This window comes from Micropterus salmoides, unplaced genomic scaffold, assembly GCF_014851395.1.
Source record: "Micropterus salmoides isolate LMB-PRFRI ecotype aquatic unplaced genomic scaffold, ASM1485139v1 Ms_hic_scaffold_9, whole genome shotgun sequence".
Classification (NCBI taxonomy): domain Eukaryota; kingdom Metazoa; phylum Chordata; class Actinopteri; order Centrarchiformes; family Centrarchidae; genus Micropterus; species Micropterus salmoides.
The window spans coordinates 37,652,242-37,673,974 of record NW_024044681.1 but is presented as its reverse complement, the minus strand read 5'-3'; the positions used below and the strand labels follow the sequence as shown (position 1 = coordinate 37,673,974).

Here is a 21,733-nt window from a genome sequence, read left to right as displayed (position 1 = left end):
TCACTTAAATCATTCAAGTGGACTTGAGATGTTTATTTTGTTGAGGAAAATTAAAAAAACTTTTACTTAATTTTACACATGCATAATTGTTAACAGAGATTTTACTATAACTGTTTTGAATGTTCTGCCTTAGATATGTGAAGTGATCCACTGTTTGGCATCAAGTGTTTGTTGACCATAAAGAAATTTAAACCACAATTAAAGCTGCAAGCAGCGTTGGGCGGGCCCTCGCACTTGTAGCGCGTCCGCGTATGAGCCGGCCGAGTTGCATATTCTGGAGCTCTGCCGGTGCGGCTGTCAATCTAGTGTACGTAGGTGAAACGTGCGGCGGGGGCTGCTTCGTTAAAAGTCACTTCCTGTTGCCAGCAGGTGGCGCTATGACTGTGGGTGAATGTCAGCATGTACATGTGTTCAGGGCGGGACTCTCATCCTACATGTACAGTTTGGTCCAGATGTGAGCATGTACACTGAAGCTACGACAACTTCCGTGTCATGGCGAAGAGTTGATCTTTGACGCCACGCCACGGACACGCCCATTGACGAAAACTTGCAAATAGCACAACTTTTCATCTTCAATGCCTTTAGAAGGCACAGCACAAATTTGAGGTCGGTCGGACTAAATCCCTAGGAGGAGTTCGTTAAAGTACGAAGTGTGTAAATCATCCAAAATTTGACGTAAAATTCAAAATGGCCGACTTCCTGTTGGGTTTAGGCTATGGCTCCAAGAGACTTTTTTGTGCGTCTGGACAAGATACACGTACCACAGAAAATTCGTGCACGTAGGTGAAACATGCGGCGGGGGCTGCTTCGTTAAAGGTCACTTTCTATTGCCAGCAGGTGGCACTATGACTGTGGGTGAATGTCGGCATGTACATGTGTTCAGGGCGGGACTCTCATCCTACATGTACAGTTTGGTCCAGATGTGAACATGTACACTGAAGTTACAACAACTTCCTGTTTCATAGCGAATCATCGACGCCACGGACACGCCCATTGACGAAAACGCGCAAATAGCACAACTTTTCATCGTCAATGCCTTTAGAAGGCACAGCAGAAATTTGACGTCGATCCGACTAAATTCCTAGGAGGAGTTCGTTAAAGTACGAAGTGTGTAAATCATCCAAAAATGGCCGTAAAATTCAAAATGGCCGACTTCCTGTTGACTTTAGGCTATGGGTTCTTGAGGCTTTTTTGTGCGTCTTGATATGATACATGTCCCCAGAAAATTTCGTGCATGTAGGTTGAACGTGAACGAGGGGCTAATTTTTTCCAATTTTCTAGGTGGCGCTAGCGAGTCATTTTGCGACGCCCATGAGCAAAACTTGTAAAATATGAAATTTTTCACCGGTTCTGACATGTTTGCAAATTTTGGTGAGTTTTCGAGAATGTTTAGGCCATGTCAGTTGAGCCTACTTTGCAGAAAAAATAAAAAAATAAAAAAATAAAAAAATAATCTGAGCAAATTCAATAGGGACCTCGCACGGTCGTGCTCGGGCCCTAACTAACCATCAAGTTTCTTCAACTTCCACTCAGGAGCAGAAATCAGCCTTTAAAATTGAAAGCAATAATAATTTGACACATATCATGATATCGATCGAAGATATGAAGCTTTTTGTGGTGATAACATTTTTGGCCATATCGTCCAGTGCTAGTTGAGTGGGACCAAAATGGATTCTGTCTCATACTACCACTTTGTTCCTCGAGAGGTGATAGTCCGATAGTATAGCTCCACTAATTATTCTCTTGGTTTTTTAGGCGACCCTCTTCACATTACATGTAGGCATTTTATTCACTGTTAAAGTATTATTTGGGATCAGCCTAGGGCGCCGTAAGAGAAGGTTTTCAACTCAGCACGAGTCAACTCCACCCAGCTGATGCGACACCGATGATTTTAATCATGTGCACCTTGAGCTGTGAGTCCATACTGTAACGTAACTGGTAGAGTTTTGCAATATAAACATCTCAAAACAGAAGCAGCCTTGCTCTGTTTGGGACTGTGAGCTGCACTTTATCGGAGCTGCTGAAGTTAACGTGTGGATTTGTGGTGAGATTTGTGCCTGATCAGCAGGGTTTCAGTTAGTTTTGGTTTCACATGCAGCATGCAGTCTCAAACTGTGTCTGTCAAAAGGTCTAAAGGGGATAACGTCACAACCAGCAGAGCAATAACGTAATGCACTGCAGAGGAAATGCCAGGTAGAATTAAAAATATTATGAATTCTCTTTAAATGATGATGCCAATTTCAAATCTCGCCTCAGGCTCTAACTCTGTCTGGGATATTTTAAAATATTTATAACTGAAGCAGCTTCAAGTGTGTATACGTGTGTGATGATGAAGAGGTGTGTGTGTGTGCATGTTCCTTACCTGAATGAGCCGTACTCAGGTGGAGGCTGGTATCGAACGTGGGGCACCTCCCTTGAGTGCTCCCTCCCTCTCTGCTCCTGGTAAAAATGGCCTCCAGGCTCCTGCTGCTTAGTAGGTGAGCCCATTCCTTTGAAGGGATAGTCTGGAGGTGGGCCACGATGCTGTGGTTTGTAGTAGTCGCCTGGCGGCCCTGGGGGGGGCAACAGGGGGGAGAGTGGGGCGCTACTGACAGGGGCATGGGCCTTCACACCACTTGTGGCCAGGGAGAGCTGCATTAGTCGTTCGCTGAGAGACCGAACGTGTCCTTGCTTCAGATCCTTAAGCCCATCATCCTGGTGCACCTTCCCCGCGCCGTTCACTCGCTGCACTGTGGGGCGACCCTCAGTGCGCACCTTGCCGCTGGTCATCCCAGTGACGTAGAAGGCGGCACCCACTGAGGCAGGGAGAGAAGGCTGCTGGGGCTGGTTGTTCTGCTGCTGAGGCTGAGGAGGAGGCCCATGACCACGGAAATATTGTGACTGCACTTTGGCCTCTTCGTAGGTAGGGAGGTCCTCTGGGTTCAGGCACTGCCCTTGGCTGCTCCCACCACCTCCGCTGCCTCCTCCAGTCGATAAACCTCCCCCACCTCCACTGCTGCCACCCCCTCCTCCAACTCTGGTGGAGCCCAGCTTCTCCAGGCCGTTGTCCGTCTGCAGCTCCTGTCCCTGGGGTTCCTGACGGGCAATGTGGGGGGTCATGGAGTGATCATCAGAAGGGCCTACCTGTCCCTGTCCTGGATAACCTCCTCCCCCTCCCCCTCCTCCCTGGTGTTGATGTTGTTGCTGCTGCTGTTGCAGCACGTAATTCCGGTTCATCTGCTCCTGCAGGAGGCGCTGCAGGACGGTGCTGCCACCACCTCCTACACTGTTGCTGCTGTTGGACGACTCATCAGCTGCGGCCCTCATCTCTGCCTCCCGTTGGCCACGCACCTCATGGAAGGACAAGCTCCGCCCACGGTCAATGCTCCCTGAGAGCATGAAGAGGAAGATGTGGAGGGAGAGAAAGAGGAAAGGGAGCAGTGTGGAGAAGGGATGCAAATTGGAGTTTTATAAGAGGGAAAAAGTGAAAGAATGGAAAGAGCAAAGATCCAAGAGAGTGAAAGAAAAGACAAAGAGTGACGATATTCCAGAAATACAAGGGGAAAAGAGAGAATGAAAGAGAAAGTGACAGAAAGGATTAACTTCTGAGATACATATGGACCATTCACCCCCATCCCCGCCCCAAAGCCACTGAAGACCCATTGGTGCATGGAGGGAAAGTAGAACGAGGCTGAAGGAAGAACAATTCCTGAAAAACCTGAGGAGCCAAACCACCTGAACCCTTAAACGCAAATCACAAACAAACCACACACATATCAAAGCTAACAATTTAAATCAGAGAATGAAGACTACGGCAGCAGCGTGATGACTAAACATGGATCCTGAAGAGATCAATTAACATTTTAAATGTAGTGTTGTTTACTTGGCCCCTGTTTGATAACTAAACAATGGCTATGGGGCCTGTGGACTAATCAGAAACTAACAGAAACTTTACACATTCCATGATGTGACAGAGTATTTGAATGCAAAACCTTTAATCAAAGGATCAAAGGAAATCTTTGAGTAATTGCCTGAAGTGCCTCGACATTGTGACCTCTGCAAAATCTGCACTTGTCTTGCCTCACTTCTACACTACAAAGGCACCAAGTAATAATTATTTTGATTATAAATTATTCTATGTAATGTTTTTTTTTTCAATTAATCAGTTAATGGTTTGATCTATGTCATGGCAAGAACTAGTGAAAGATGCCAAACATAAATTAAAGGTGAATTCTCAAATGTCTTGTTTTGTGCGACTAACTGTCCAGAACCAAAGATATTTGGTTTGCAATGATCTGAAATGGAGAAAAGTAGCAAACCCTCAAATTTGTCATTTTGCTAAAAATACATGAAAAGATTTAGTTAATTCATTTCTATTTCAATATTCAAATAAACCGTCATGACAAGGGTTAAAAAGTCAGTCTGAAAAGTTGGATAGTAAGCTTTACACACAGATCATTTTAATGTCATTAACAAAACCTTGATGTTGTTTTCAGCCAAGACTGTATGACGTCCCATCAGTCACAAAACACTACTTTCAGTCCGTCTACATGGACTTAACCTGAACCAAAATGGATCACAGTGACTCCATTTTACACCTTTATAGAGGCCAAAGGGCAGGAAAATTACAATTATTAGAAATGTATATCATAATAACCCACTGGCTATGGCACAAAAGAAGATATTATAAGTTACAAGTAAACAAAACCCAGTGATTTGAAAATTCTCACAGCTGCTACCAAGAAACTCGATTGGAAATGTTCAAACAGTGTGAAGGACAGAAGCACTGTGTTTTCAGTTAAACATCTAACGTTGTCAAAGTTCAAACCACCTGGCATGGATTTGTTGGTCCAAATCAAAGAGGATTATTTCCTCCTGAGTCAAATCTCTCTTCTACTAGAGCCAATAAAACCCCGACAAGTCAACTCAAAACTGTTTATAACCTCTTCTTTGTAGTTTTGAAAAAGAAGTGAAAAAAACAAACTATTTTTCTTTTATGCATATAGTGAAGTTCTTTTCATGTTTGTTTGGGCAGGCAAAGTAAGGCTGCTTTAATATAAACGTGGTTTCTTCTGACAACGCTGAATGTTAACATCTCTTTGTTCTACAGAGAAAGAAAGAAATTATTACATCTAGCGCTTTCTGTTATTCTTCTCATTCTCAAGGAGGAAGATGCTTTTTTCCGAAACATCTGTAGGTAAATAAAATCGTGAGACAAAAGGAAAAATGTTAGCTCTGGCGCTATGTCAGCAAATGGTAAATGCTCTTCAAGCTGAAGAGACAAAGAAGAAAAAGTATTTCAGGAGTACAATGGTGGAAATTCACATGCACAAAAGCTCATTTTAAACTGTGACAGCCCAAGATTATAAACATTTCCATTAGACATTGATAAACTCTGACATTAACAAAGACACAGTACTCAACTTTTCATCTACGCTGCCACATCTGTTCACTTGGCCGGACTTCAGTTGGTCTGTTTTGCTTAGCTGTTGCTCAGCTGCTGAAATATTTCTACAGTTAGCTCTATAGCTTTTATGCACAGAATCAGTTTTGAATTGAAATCAAATATTAGTAGTTCCTCTGTATTACAAATATATTTCAACAATAGAAAGATTTTTTTTCAATAGCTTCCGTATTATAAGACCCAATATCAATGTCAAAGGTGTCAGAATGCAACATTTGGAAATTGTGGAGATTGACCAAATCCAGTCTCTCTCCAGTTTTTCTCCTATTTCTCAAATTGCCTGTTCTTTGTATCCATTGCTGACAAAGTGTGAGATTGTGCTCCTCTGACCTGTGGAGTGCAAACTAGGACCCTTTCCAAGAGCTTGAACAAATCATGTATTGTTTTTTTCTCCTCTCATCTTCCATTTTGTAATGCTCTGACTGCACAGTGCTCCCATATTACCTCATGGCTGGCTTCACTACCCTGGCCTCTTCTTAAATTTCAGATTAAATATAAAATTCTCTGTGAGTTGGACAGACAGACCTCTGAAATCATACGGACTACAACTCCCTTATTGACCTACAAGTACCAGGAGGCTTTACAGTTTTTCACACAGATCTTTTGTAATCTTTACTTCAGTCAATAAAGTTAGCAGGGGTTTTTACTTTAATTACTAATGACTGTTGTACTGCAGGTACATGAAAACATTACAGACAAATGTGGCTGATCTCTAGCCCTGTCCTGGTGTGACTCGGTTCAGGTCTGGTGTTAAGCTAATCAGAGTTTTGTAGGTGGACATAATCTTTCTGTGCCAGGGTCCGAAAAATAACCACAAACCTAACAATAAGCTTGCATGTAATGAAAGCCGACTTCCAGAAATAACAATTGTTACATCTGCATATTTTATTGGAAACGGAAATTTTAGTCGGCTTGGACACTCAAGTTAATTAACTATTTACTGCAACATTTTACTTCGGCGGTGTGGCTCTGCTAATGTGAAGCTGTCAAACAAATCACAGCAGCTTTTAACAAACAGTCTCTAAGTTCACAACCTACCCTGGCAGAACCTGATCCCCAGAACAGTTAATGAACATCAACACATATTTAAGAAACATACAAGAATAACTGCTAATAAAGGAAGAGCATGGGGAGATGGAGGGGGGTCAGTCAAACAGCGAGGATGCAGAGCTCACATTGTTCTATGAATGGCAAATGTTTATATGGACTGCCTATTGTAAGAAGTTTAATTCAATTGTATTTAAATAGCGTAAATTCATAACAGAAATTGTCTAGAGCATAGTTTTGTAATATTATTTAGAGAGACCCAACAATTCCCACCATGAGCAAGCACTTGGCCACTTTACATTTATTCATTTAGCTGATGCTCTTATCCAAAGGGACTTACAATTGCTATATATGTCAGAGGTCACACGCCTTTGGAGCAACGATGGGTTAAGTGTCTCACTCACTCTTTTTCAAAGGTACTTTATTTGTCACATACATGTAGTGAAATTCACCCTCTGCATTTAACCCATCCCTGAAGGGAGCAGTGGGCAGCCGCTGTGCAGCGCCCGGGGACCAACTCCAGATGTATATAAGTGTTTTTGGTCAATGGCACTGACTGAAGAATCTAACATGTTTTTGATGGCGGGGGAAAACGGAGCACCCGGAGAACATGCAAACTCCACGCAGAAAGGCCAGGACGACCGGGGTTTGAACCCAGGACCTTCTTGCTGTGCGGCCACAGTGCTATCCACTGTTCCACCAAGCCACCCTAAACATCAACTGTGCTGGAATTTTATGGTCCTATAGGCTTTTAGTAGAACACATTAAGCTGGATTTGTGTGAGAAATTTAAAGTCATTATTGTTGGCCTTTCCAAATTGCATCACCATTTGGCTTATTGGGCTCATATATCTGTGGAAGCACTTGCACATCATTTCAAGTTATATGATCAAGCTTCATGTTCTACCACATTCCAGGTCATGGCAATATCAACTGCGTCTATTTTGAGGTCACAATTAACTTTGACATTTTAGTCAAAAGTGTTAATTATTGTGTACGACCAACTGTGAAATATGCAGTGGGTACCGCATGCACATATGCGCACCTATGTCTTCATGCGTGTCCATGTGTGTCTTCGTGTTTGTCACGAGACAAACTTAACGGTGACCCACTCATGGCTAAATTGCTGTGATTCAGTTGTTTTCATCAGGTATGGGGTGTGACATTACACTTACACTATTGCTTTGACTAGTCCTTTAATTGAGATGGTGAGACAATTAAATATTGCATTAGCTAAATTTACTAAATTACAATTCCCCATTTTTCTTCTCAAAGCCAGACGCATTTTCTAGAAGCCTTACTTTAACTTCATTCACAGATTAGAGATCTGTTGGCTAAAATTTCCCTCCTCCCTACCTGTTTCCCTTGGCCAACTTACTTTCCCAAATCCCAAGTCTGCTCCCTGTCATACCTACCTGTGTGGCTGTTCTCACTGCGCTCTCCCAGGGGCATCAGTGGCAACAGCTGCTCATACTGTGATGCTGCTGCGGGCCCACCACGAGGCCTGGGCGGGGCTTGGTAAGGGTGAGCATAAAGATGGGGTGGATGCTGTTGTTGTGGGTGAAGGTGGTCGGGTGTAAGGTAGTAGAAGCCTTATGGTGGCAGGCGGTTCAACTCCTGGTTCTGGCCTTCCTGCAGCCTCAGCAGGTCCTCAAGGTGCTCCAAGATGTAGAGGCGCTGGTCAGTGTCGCTGAGACCCAAACACTCTACAGAGGAAATAAGTTCATTTTTATGGCAACATAGAACAAAACATGGGTGATAGCTTTGAAAAGAGGCCCACAACTTCTGCCTCATTCAGTCAGTGCGTTTACATGCACTTAAATAACAAGGTTACAGTCAGCTTTCTCCAGTAAGCTGATCTCTTAAATGTCATGTAAATGAGAAACCTGTTTCAGTAATCGGGGTAGAGGATTGTGAAACCTGGTTTCCCCAGATAGATTTCTCCTGAAGAATGCTGGTTGCCTGGCTATGTATACAGGTTTGAGGATTTCTAATCTGCTTATTATGTGAGCGTGTGTGGTACAGACTTCTGTCAGGGAAAGCAACAGCAGATCAGTAGAATGGAAACATAGCAATGCATTGTCATGTGTAAAATCCTATCCAAAGTCTGACTGAAACTGAGCAATGATCAGGATCCAAGCAAGTCGTGGATAATGCAACATTTGACATTTTCAGAGGAGAAGACCAGAAGCCGGTGAAAAACTCTCTCAAAGAAATTATGATTTTCTCAAGAGTCAATTGTGTGAGCGGCAATCAAGTGAAGGTTAGTATCAAAGAGATGGGGGGGGAGGTTTCCTCTTAAAAAACACAGTGAGTGATTTGAAGGCAGAAATGGCTGAACTAAAAGAGAAGTGCAAAGATATAGAAGGAAGAATGAGGAACATAAGTTTCCGAAACACCCTGTTCCAGCTCTAAAACCTCAGTTTCTAAGCAGCTAACTGCAGTGCTACAGCTGGACAAAGTGGACCACTTACATTGGAGACTGGGTCCAAAAAAAGCCGGTGGAAAACATTGTGCCATCATTGCTAAACTTCACTAATACCAAACTGTGAGGTACTGCCCACATTTGTAAGTGTGGCCAAAGGCTAGATGATTCAACCAATGTAACTATGAGGTCGGACTTACAACGGCAAGTTACTCCAGACCAGGCGTAAGCCCTGTTGGTGCAACGGAACCCAGGTGTAAATTCTGTGGAACTCATTCCAGTTTTTTCCTGTCTCAACATGGAGTCATCCTACTGACTAAACCCACACACACAAACCTAAAACCTACACACCCACATTAGGTTGTTGGGGGATCGATTCTTAGATGCATTGCGATTCTCTCTTTAACAGACAATCTGTTCTGAAGAAAAGTAAATAATGAGAAATTTGAATGCCTTAACTCTTCCAGTAAGAATTATGATCATGCACCACCTCTGAATGTTTACATTTTTCAAAATAAAATAAAAATATTTACAGCATTTACACTCCTAATGCAAGTTTTCTAACTAAGCTAAAAGATAATGGAAGTAAATCTGTTTATTTTAATCATGAATCATTAGAAAGTCACACAGTGACAAAAAGAAATTGTGATGCATCAATCATTGCATCATAGTTCTCTGAATCAGAATCGAATTGTGAGGTGCCTAGAGAATCCCACCCATAACACACTTATTCTGAATGTGAAACAAATGTTAATCACATTCACAAATTTAAATACTGATTAACTGTTTGATATAGTATTTGGCAAATTGTTTCATTAAAAGGCACTTATTGGTAAACAACTGCTCATCTTTAAAGTATTTCATTTGTTTGATTGAGTTTATGCTGTTAAAAAGGCTTTCCACAGGCCTGAAAGAACCCAGTACTTGAAGAAACACTGAATATTCCTGATTTATTAAAGTAGAATGTAAGTATACTTCACACTAGTGAAATGTACCACCAAATATTCAGTGACATGAATAAATGCATCAGTGGAACCTTTGAGTCACACAAACGTTTACAGGAACAAAACACACAACACGCAAGCCCACATAGCACAACATTAAACCACAAGTGGAATTTTGGGTGAAGACTGAATGAGTTAGAAAAGTGTTTACCACAAAGTAACGTGCTGACATCCACTGTGTGTGTGTGTGTGTGTGTGTGTGTGTGTGTGTGTGTGTGTGAATGTAAACCTGCATTTCTGTCTGTGCGTAAAGATTTACTTGCATTAAAGTATTACTGCTTAGCACTATGTATTAGTTGACGTGCACTTCAACAATGTAACTCTACGTCAGGGGCTGCAGCAATACCATGTAAATACAATGCAACAACAACTGTCATTGGTCACACTGAGCTGTTTGTGTTTGATGCCTGTGGACATCATTCATTATGAAGACTTCAAATAGATAGATATAAACTTTCCATCAAATCCCCAAAAATCCTCAGGTGTTGAGACTGACCCCACAGAAATGAACTTAAAAAAATAAAATTTATACACTATTTATACGCCAAACTTTTAGCCATGCTATTACTATGCATTCAGACCAAATGAAGTTGGCCTGTCTGGTAAGTTCCGAGTTAGCATATAAGTTAGCTAGCATTAACCCAAGTTAGCAAACAGCAGCCTATCCCGGTGTTCAAAATGTTTACAATATTAAACAATTCAAAAACAGTGTGTTTCTTGCCAGAGGACATATGCAGGAAGAAGTGGAAGGGCCTCAGAGACACGTATCTGAAGGATAAGAAGAAGGAAACGAACAAAAGAAGTGGGTCAGCAGACCGGCACCTGAAGAAGTCGAAGTTCCCTGGGGTCTTCTCATTCCTTGACCCCATTGTCACCCCGAGAGAAACGAGCAGTAACATGGCGGGGGGTTTGAGTCCAGTGAACCAGCAGCAGCCGAGGACCAGGGTTCAGAGTCAAAAGCAGGACCATCATCGTCAGATATCGGAGGTTTGTTTACAATTGAAGACTGACTACATGGGAAACTCTGCGTTTTAAGACTAACTAATTTTTTTGCATGCCAGTAGGGATATTCTTAAAGTTATTAAATGTGGAAATACCTAACTAGAACTAAACACTATTCTAACCTCTCCAAACCTGCCAGATCTGTCATTTGGTGAGGCTGCATTAAGTGCTGTTGATGCCCCTGCAACAACTGACAACACGCCATACATACATGACATCACTTATTTTTATGGCATTATTTCTGCATGAAATAAATCTTTCTGTCTTTTGACTGATTTCAACTGATGCCTTGAGCCAATGCTGTACTTCCACTAAATATGGTTTTATTATTTCATACAGGCAGAAGGAGAGCTACACCTGTCCCACCTCTCTCAGAGGATGGGCTTGTCCTCAAAAGCCTGGCTCTGTCCATGCAGCTTCTGCCTTGGCAGAAGGAAATTGTAAAATTTCAAATATATAAGCAACTTTTTAAGGCCAGCACTGTGGATCTGGAGCACACACATTAGACTGTCAGGGTGACAAATATTTGTATATATGTTTTAAAAACTGTGTGCATGTCATTTGCTGTGAATTTACGTATGAATTTATATAAAAATTTTACTTTGATAGCGACTAGCATGTCATTTACTTATTTTTGGTTATCCGCCATATTTCGTTTACTTCCTGTAATAACATCTAATTAAAGCTGCAAGCAGCGTTGGGCGGGCCCTCGCACGTGAAGCACGTCAAGGTGTGAGGCGGCCATAGCACATCGCACTATGACTATAACGGGCGGGATCAAACATGTAAAGTTTGGTGCAGATGTGAGCATGTAGACTTAAGTTACAACTTCCTGTTTGATGGCGAATCATCGTTTTTGGCCGTTCCACAAAAACTCAACTTTGTACAACTTTTAATCTTCAATGCATTTAGAGTACACAGCAAAAATCTGAAGTCAGTCAGACTAAATCCCTAGGAGGAGTTCGTTAAAGTACAGAATGTGTAAATCATCCAAAAATAACCGTAAAATTCAAAATAGACGGATTCCTGTTGGGTTTAGGGTATCACTCCAAGAGGCTTTTTGGTATGTCTGGACATGATACATGTGCCACAGAAATTTCATACATTTAAGTGAAACATGCCACAGGGGCTGCTTCGTTAAAGGTCATTTCCTGTTGCCAGCAGGTGGTGCTATGGCTTTGAGTAAATGTTGGCATGTAGATGTGTTCAGGGCTGGACTCTTATTAAACATGTAAAATTTCGTACAGATCTGAGCATGTACAGTAAAGTTACAACAACTTCCTGTGTCATGGTGAAGCATGGTACTTTGCCGCTACACCACTGCCAAGCCATTGACCGAAAACTCACAAGTTTTACAACATGACCACATCAATGTATTAAGGGTTTCCTGGGACAGTTCTGAAGTTCATATGTCCAACCTGCTCGAAGTAGTACATTACAGTGTAAAACGAGTCATTTCCTGTTGCCAGCAGGTGGCGCTATGACTTTGAGAGAATATTGGCATATGGATGTGTTCAGGGCACGACTCTTATGATGTATACTAAATTTGGTGCAGATGTGAGCATGTATACTGAAGTTATAACAACTTCCTGTTTCATGCCGAATAATTGTTTTCTGACAGCACGCCACGGGCAAACTGGTCGACTGGTAACAGCTGTTTGTACAACTTTTAATCGTCAATGGGTTTAGACTGCACAGCGAAAATTTGAAGGCGATTCGATTAATTCCCTCTAGAAGAGTTCGTTAAAGTACAAAGTGTGTAAATCGCCAAAAATGACCATTGAATCCAAAATGGCCGACTTCCTGTTGAATTTAGGCAATGGGTCCGAGAGGTTTTTTTGTACGTCTGGACATGATACACATACCGTGCGCGCGCCCTAAAAATAATCCCTTCAGTTTCAACAGGGTTCGTTCTTGGGCCCATAATAATAATAATATCATCAACAGCAGTTATGTGGAAAATAAGATATGCCACTATTATTATATTATATTATCTTATTATGTACCACTTCAGGACGATTAAATGAAATATAAAATTATTAATGAGACACATGTTTGATATTTATCTTTGGATAAATTAATTGTTATATTAATCAAGAAATAAAAAAATTATCTTTAGAATAATCAAAAATAAATGAGTCGTTAGATTAAACAAAAAAATATCAAAAAAATAATATTTACATTAATTGGTTTGAAAGAGAATCATTAGGTGCAGCCCTATATTAATTATGGTGTAGACAATGGACAACACAACAAGATACTGAAATGTAGACTTAAAATCAGAATTGTTGAATTAAGGCTGGATCAAATTGTCCTTAGATAGTCTGGGGGTCTGCTGAAATGCCAATTGCTCAACAAGTTTAACATTTCTATTCAAGTAAGACAGAATACCTAATATAATATAATATAATATAATGTCAAGTAGCTCTGTAACAAAACTCGGAAAAACAGTGTGAAATAGCATACAATTTATTCCAAATCTAAAATGTAAAACCAAAGGCGAGTGAGAGCGTCTTTAGCAAGTTTACACATGACTTTCTACACTGCCACATTCTTTGGTCATCACTCATTTAATCCTTGGCTTATTGTTTGGTCATTGTTTCTGTTCATAACTTTTTAGATTTTCATTTTAGTCAGACTTGCTGAAAACATATGCCTACTGCTTCTGAAAAAGATTCAATTTATGAATTAAAAAATAAAGAACAGAACTAATGAAAACAGATACAACAAGATACACAAGGTAACGTGAATGTACTGAAATCAGTGCATCACAACGGCAGACAAATGAACTCTTGAGTTAGGTTCAAAGCTGAGGTTCAAACTTAGGGAGTTTCCTCTTCACAGACCAAACCACTGTATTAAGGGCATTTAATTTTTTCTCCATGAACACCTTAACTAACTCCTAACTAAATGACGGAGTTCTCTGTAAAAGATTTACCTGTGTGGCTTCCTCAGAAAATCTCTGTGTCTTCTCATAAAATCAACCCGAGTCAGGACGTAGTACAAACTTGGTCTACATCAACTTGTGCAGGTTAGAGGCACCTCCCCCCCCCTTTCCTCACTCCGGCAGCACTCCGACAGGTGGGGCTGGAAGGTAGAGACAGGTGGAGCTGGAACCATTCAGCACTGAGCCACTCCTTCATACCTGTGCACTAGTGTAACTGCTTCACTAGAATTTACTCTGCCAACCGTCAATGAGATAAACACTCGAGACTGTAACTTCCCTTTCACTGCTTGTGCAAGGTGGAATGCTGGGTAATGTTTTTCGTCATCTTTTTTGTGATTATAAAACGATAGAATGGAGGCAGATGACTTTCCACTAACCTTTATTACAGCACAGAGGACTTCCTTAAGCTGATACTCTCCGTGCTATTTTTTTCATTTCATAGGGAAGACAATATGCACCAAAACAAACAAAACAAAATAAAGTATCAGAACCCTGTGTGCTGCAGCAGATTAACACACAAGAGACACAAAGTTGTCAAAAACATCTGAGTCAGCAGCGTCTACACAAATGCTTGGGACAGTCACCAAGTCTTCACAGGATGACACAGACAGCTGATTCAGACATTACAAGAAAACATGGGAAGACACATGACCTGCAGCCATCATCTGGACACATACAGTAGTCAAAGCCACAGAGGAACCACTGCAGTGTCAATGTAAGGAAATTCTTTCAGGCTTGGATACTGACCTTTCAAAAGATCTGTAATGTATAATTACTGTGGAGCAAGAACTGACATTCCTTCATGCATGTTTGATATTAACTGGGGAATAGGTGGGTGTTCAATGTTCATGACTTGATTCAAAACTTTATGCCTTGGCCTGAAGGCATACACACCATCATGGCCATCCTGTCTTATTCATGAAACATACTGTGCCTCTCTTTCTGTCAGTAGGACAGGGACAGAAGAGAATAGCTGTGGTTCAGCTTCACTTCAGGTTGGAAGTAGTTGCTGTAAACTGTAAAAAGCTTCTGCAGCTCTTCATCTTCACATTGCAAACCTGGATCATTTTCATCTTTGTGTTCACAAACCAAAACTGAACTGCTAAACTGCAGAGCTCCTGCATGGTGTTTTAGTTTAGTTTAGTTCTTTGTTGTATCAGCCTCAGCATCGGCCTATAATGGACATAATGTCAAAATCTATTTATAGTTCTTAATTAAGTGAACTTTTGTTGAGTTTGCATTAGCAATATGCCCCATTACTTGCTTAATTAAAATATAGCAGGAGCTAAATAAAGTTTGTAGTTAGGGCTCATGTGAGTCCTGAACCATCCCTTAGTTATGCTGCTATAGGCCCAGACTGCCAGGGGATTTCTCATGATGCACTGAGCTCCTCTCTCCTCTTCTTTCTCTCCCTCTGTATGCAACCTCATCCCAATAATGCATGTTACTAACTCGACTTCTCCCCTTTCCTATAGTCTTGTGCTTTCTCGTCCCTACACCCACCTGCTGGTGTAGCTAATAAACTGCTCTCACATTTACAGATCTCTGTGGTACAGAGTGGACAAAATTACACAAATGCCTAAAAAGGAAGTCATAAATGTAACATGACCTGCAAATTGACAGGAAGCGATGTGCAAAAACTGTTTTGTGCGTAAAAATAGATCCACAAATGCGTAAATAACACTTTGTATGTGAAATTAAAATATGTGTATACAGAGTAAATTGTACATATTTGCAAATCACAATGTATTTTTGTGGATATGATTTCACACAACACAAATGTAAAATTACATGTTTTGGGTAGTGAGTTTTTTGTGTATATTTTTTTTACAGATCTCCACAGTACACATTGGACAAAATTCCACAAATGTGTAAAAAGGAAGTTGCAAATGTAACATGACCCACAAATTGACAGGAAGCAATCTGCAAATGTGCATAAACTGTTTTGTGTGTAGAAGTCACTCTGTATTTTTGTGTATATGATTTTACACATCACAAATGTAAAAATACACATTTATAGATAGCAAAATATTTGCGTATCATAGTACACATTTGTGGATTGTTTTCTGTGGGTTACAAACATTAAAGTCCAATAAAATCTTCCATACTGCAGTTACTTTTAATACCCAGTATTAAGTAATATTATTACTTTTTAAGGAGTAATGAGTAAAAAGTAACTTATTACAATTTCTGAGTAACTTGCCCAACATTGCACACAGTACGTGACGCATTAAAAAAACTTATATGTATGCATTCACTGAATTGAGCTGCATCTTGTGATACTGGCCACGCCCATTTTCACCTATAATTATAAACTACAGTTTGAACTCTTCCTAGGCGCTGAGTCTGATCTGCACAAAACTTTGCATGTTGAATTTATGGACCCTCACAATCAAAAGTTGTATAAAGAAGTTATAAAGAAACAACTTCTTGTAGCTGTCAAACAAACAGGAAGGGATGTCATATCTCCACACAGGTAGGTTATGTCTGATTAACACGAAACTTGGTTTCCCATGCCACACTGACCCTTAAAATCCACTGACTCCGTCTATGGCGCGTTACGGCTGTGCCGCGGTTGCCGGAGCTAATAGCAGCCATTAAAGTCAATGCTCGTCCACCAGCTGCGGCCACAGCGTGTCCCAGAAGCGTCTCTCCGCTCCGCTCCACAGAGAATAGGTAGCAGGTCTATTTTCGCCGCTAGCCGCATCAAGCAGCACAGAGCAGGTCGAAGAGGATCCGGTCAATTTTCAAATGTGGAGCCTCCTGATCGTAAAACAACAATAAACACACACAATGATTGCCAAATGAACAAAATATAAACATGTCAGCAAAATCAGGCAGGCAAAACGCTCGGATTTTGAAATGCCCCTTCTGAGAAATGCAGCCTGAAGTTTACGGAACGAAACGGGGTCACATAGACCTGTGAGGAAGCATGGAAATGACAAATGAATAACAAGTCAATAAAGTGGGGCAGGCTGCTCGCTCCGCTGCTGAGACGCTTCCAGTGGACTTTGACGCCGGGCTATGGACGCATCAAAACCATGGCTCAGCCGTAACGTCCCGTAGCCGGAGTCAGTGGATTCCCGTCGTGAGGCTCGTGTGGGACCAATCGTCCACTGGGTGGCGCTCTTTTGAAAAATCATGAAATGTGCTAAAGTAATTTTTCCAAAATACTGTTTAAAATGGGTTTGTGTAGAATGGTGCACACACGGCAAACTGTCCACCAGCAGGTGTCGCTATATTTAAGGTAAGTGCACTTTGGTCAGTAACTAGTGCATCGCACATTCCGAAGCCTTATATCCATACGTTCCCACTTTTATCTGCATCTCGTGATTTAAGCCATGCCCATTTTTGCCTTCTTTTGCGATATGCAAAACACTTTTTCAAACTCCTCCTGGGTGGATCAGCTACGTTAACATTATTAACACTGTGCTACATTACAGAGAAATACCAAACCGTAATAATGAACCTTTAAAATATACATTTTACAAGGGGCACGCACCAAGCCAATGTTAAATGATAATGGCCAAAATGGTAATGATTCTGAATGTGTCAGAACAGCCAGGAAGGATACAGTTTTGAATTTATTTCAACACAGTATAACATCATACAAGTCTCAAAAACTGGAATAAATAACTTCCAACTTCATAAGAACAAATTCTTCCAGACTTAACACCAGTGATGATGTATAATGCTACTGGAGTCCTGGTAGGAGCTGCTGTAAAATCACCTCAGTTCTATGTTTCCTGTGATCAAACTGGCCCTTTTGGCAGTCCAAAACTCCTTTGCTAGAAGTATAAAAAAACGCCCCCTGTACTCCAAGTTCTCAGTCCAGTTGCAACAATCCCCTTGACAAGGGATTGTCCCATTTTTTTTTTGTCCCATTGACAAGTCTGAGTTTTTTTCTTTATCAATTCAATTCAGTCAACTTTATTAATCCCACTAGGGGCAATTAGTTAATGTAACTAACACTTTAATAAAAAGTTGGTCAACTAACACTCATCAATTAACTGTCAGTTGACTATTAGTGGGCAGCCCTGACAGTCACACATAAAGAACATCCCAGCCAGCCTGGACCCTTACCAGTTTGCTTTCAGAACCAACAGATCCACAGAAGATGCCATCTCCACTGCCCTCCACTCAGTCCTCATGAAGCTGATCTGCAAACTCAGCACTCTGGGTTTAAAAACAACACTCTGCAACTGGATACTGGACTTCTTCACTAACCAGCAGGATCCAAAATTAACATTTTAGCTCATGTGCCAATTGCAGGAAAATTGAGAAAATTTACCAACTAAAAGTATTTTTACCAGTCGTAAAATTGCAACATGCATTATTTGACAAAAAATAATAATAATGGGCGTTCTGGTGCTAAATGGCTGCCGTGCATCACCCAGGTGGGTGCTATACATTGGTGGTGGTTGAGGTGAGTTCCTGGAACTTTCTTTGAGTTATTAGTTGGAGGAAAAGCAGCTCTGTACGGGATCTATCAAAGATGCCGAAGGGGGAAGCATGCCGGTGTGCTGGTTAAACTGAGAAAACGGGATTTTTGCACTGCGCTCCCTTCTATCCACCACTCAAATGTCTGCTGCTCCTCAACAGAACTAACTTGGACTTCTGCTGATCTGCTGCCCTCTGTTTTACTGAGTCCTGGCTCACTGAGCACATCCTGGACAGCGTACTTCACCTACCGGGATTTAATCTTTTCTTGGCGGACCGTGTAACGGAGCTCACGGGAAAAACAAGGCAAGGCGGACTCTGTAAACCTTTTTATTCACCACGGGAGTTTTCCTCGTTTGTTCTGGTCGCTGTTTACATTCCACCTCAGGCCTGGCCGACCAAATAACTAACATGGAGAAAAAACATCAGGACTCCCTGCTCATTGTTCTCGGGGACTTCAACAGAGCAAACCTCAGCCACAAACTCCCAAAGTACAGACAGAGATACAGACATATTAAGTGTCCCACTAGGGACACTAACACACTGGACCACTGCTACACAACATTAAAGGACGCCTATCGCTCTGTTCCCCGTGCAGCCTTAGGGCTCTCTGATCACTGTCTGGTTCATCTTATCCTGACCGGCAGCGACATCCTACATCAGTTTTTGTGAGGACATGTGTGTGCCGAGTAAAACCTTCCACACATACAACAACCAAAAACCCTGGTTCACAGCGAAACTCAGGCAGCTTCGTCAGACCAAAGAGGAGGCCTTCAGAAGTGGGAACAGAGTCCTGTACAACCAGGCCAGGAACACTCTGACTACAGAGGCCAAAGCAGCAAAGAGGAGCTACGCTGAAAAGCTAGGAAACAGCTTCACAGCGAGCGACACTGCGTCAGTGTGGAGAGGCCTGCAGACACTCACTAACTACAGGAGACCATCCCCCAACTCTGCTGGTACTCAGCGACTGGCTGACAAGCTGAATGGTTTTGACTGTCGGTCCCCCGCTCCATCTTCAACTTCAAACAATCACCTTCCCCCACTGCCACGCTGTCACCCCCCCTCTCTGACTCCTCACCTGCAATCATGATCTGTGAAGAAGATGTGCGCCAGAAGATCAGGAAGACTCCTGGCCCCAGCGGTGTGTCACCATCCTACCTGAACCTCTGTGCAGACCAGCTGGCCCCCATCTTCACACAGATCTTCAACAGATCACTGGAGCTGTGTGAAGTTCCCTCCTGCTTTAAACGCTCCACAATCATCCCGGTCCCCAAAAAACCCTCCATCTCTGGACTAAATGACTACAGTCCTGTCGCCCTGACATCTGTAGTCATGAAGTCCTTTGAAAGGCTGGTGTTGGCCCACCTGAAGGACATTACAGGCCCCTTGCTGGACCCCCTGCAGTTTGCCTGCAGGGCTAACAGGTCAGTGGATGATGCAGTCAACTTGGGACTGTATTACATCCTGCAACACCTCGACTCTCCAGGGACATACTCAAGGATCCTGTTCCTGGACTTCAGCTCACTACCAGCACTGTCTGCTCTTCTCCCTCTACACCAACGACTGCACCTCAGGAGACCCATCTGTCAAACTCCTGAAGTTTACTGACGACACAACGGTCATCGGCCACATCTGGGATGGTGATGAGTCGGCCTACAGACGGGAGGTTGATCAGCTGGCTCTCTGGTGCGGCCAGAACAACCTGGAGCTTAACACACTCAAAACTGTAAAGATGACCATGGACTTCAGGAGGAGCCCCCCCAAAGGACAGTCAGGACTGCAGAAAAGCTCATCAGTGTCCACCTGCCCTCCATTCAGGACTTACACAATTCCAGAGTCAGGAAATGGGCAGGAAACATCACTGCAGATCCATCTCACTCCGGACACAACCTGTTCCCGCTTCTCCCCTGTAGTAGGCGCTACAGAGCACTGTACGCCAAAACCAACAGACTAAGGAACAGTTTCTTCCCACAAGCCATCACTCTGACGAACAGATGACTCACGGTTTCAGGAACAATTCCTGTGCAATAACCCAGTAACTCTGCCTCTAATCAGCCACCTGTTTACTGACTACCACTTATGTGTCAATCTGTCAATATTGTTTTTGTTTGTGTTTAGAGAGTGTATATTGGTGTTCTCTATACTGTAGCCTGTGTTTGATTATATTATTGTGTTATTGTATTATTGTATGAGTAAGCACATCTTGAGCAATGTACAATCAAATTCCTCATGTGTGTACACTAGGGCCAGGGCGATTCGTCAACGTAATCGATTAGGTAAATACATGGACTCGCATTACATGCGTCGAAGCGTTGCTGCATCCGGTGTTAGTGGGATTCAGCCGGACAAGCTCCAGTTACAAGACCGCGCCTTCGACCATCTAAAGTTTGGGAGTATTTTAGACAGACATTCAACAATGTGCTGCTCTGTGAGCTCTTTGATTGGAAACAGCTTCACTGCAGCACAAGCACGGCATATTATCAGGACACGTAGTGTGTTAAAATGTATGTCTTCATCGCTTTCATGTTAAAAGTAATTTCTGCCCCGCTGCTGTCATGGTAACATAACGTTACACTGTGTGTCTTCTAACGTTCGGCCGTTTCAGATTTTCTGTTTATTTAACTGCCACGTATGACTGAGACAGCTGAAACTAACATTAAAGACAATCTGTGACTGTCTGCACAGTCTGTGAATCGTTTCAGTTGTTTTCTTTGGCACACACTGATGCAGAAATACACTTGATTAACAGAATATTGAAATAAATCCATGTCAGAAACATTTAAAGTAGACTAATTAATGTCTAACTAATGTTATTGTTATTATCACAACACATCAGTGACAAGGAAATTTGATTAATTTGAAGATATGCTGCTATTGTCATTATTCTATTGTGCTTCATTTGGATGATTGAATAAAATACTGATTTATTGATTAGACATGTTTTTGATATTTATTTTGGATAAATTGGTATGTTAATCGAATAACAGGCAAAGTTTTACACAAAATTAGTCATTAGATTAATCGACTTGAAATATAATCGGTACAGCTCTACTGTACACATATCTGGCAAATAAATCTGATTCTGAATTCAGAAGTCATTCACTCTAAATTTTTCAGAATATGCTAAATCAATAAACGTCTATATCTCTACAATTTGTTCAAATGCTATCAAAATGGACACATACATTCTCTCATAAATACATATTTTAATTAACTTTTCTGCGGTAGCAACACAAAGTTCCAATGAAATCACAGTGTTTCCCACAAGGACTTTACTTGGGCTGGCCTCGCAGGTATATTAAAGAGGTGGTATTATGCTCATTTTCAGGTTCAAAATCTTATTTAGGGGTTGTACCAGAACAGGTTTACATGGTTTAATTTTCAAAAAACACCATATTTTTCTCATACTGCACACTGCTGCAGCTG

At 41.7% G+C, this 21,733-nt stretch overlaps 1 protein-coding gene across 5 annotated transcripts in view; it reads right to left on the bottom strand.

Moving 5' to 3' along the window:
- Nucleotides 1-21,733, bottom strand: part of amot (angiomotin) — a 78,420-nt gene that overhangs the window by 50,854 nt on the left and 5,833 nt on the right. For 2 of the 5 annotated variants that reach the window (XM_038708216.1, XM_038708215.1), the window contains exons 2-4: nt 7,905-8,195; nt 5,110-5,170; nt 2,363-3,368 (exon numbers count right to left, since the gene is read on the bottom strand). In XM_038708216.1, coding sequence (XP_038564144.1) covers nt 2,363-3,368; nt 5,110-5,170 — 1,067 coding nt within the window. In that variant the 5' untranslated portion in view covers nt 7,905-8,195. Of the gene's footprint in view, nt 1-2,362; nt 3,369-5,109; nt 5,171-5,403; nt 5,480-7,904; nt 8,196-13,858; nt 13,977-21,733 lie in introns of those variants that run through there. The other 3 variants (XM_038708213.1, XM_038708214.1, XM_038708217.1) reach the window with 3 other exon arrangements.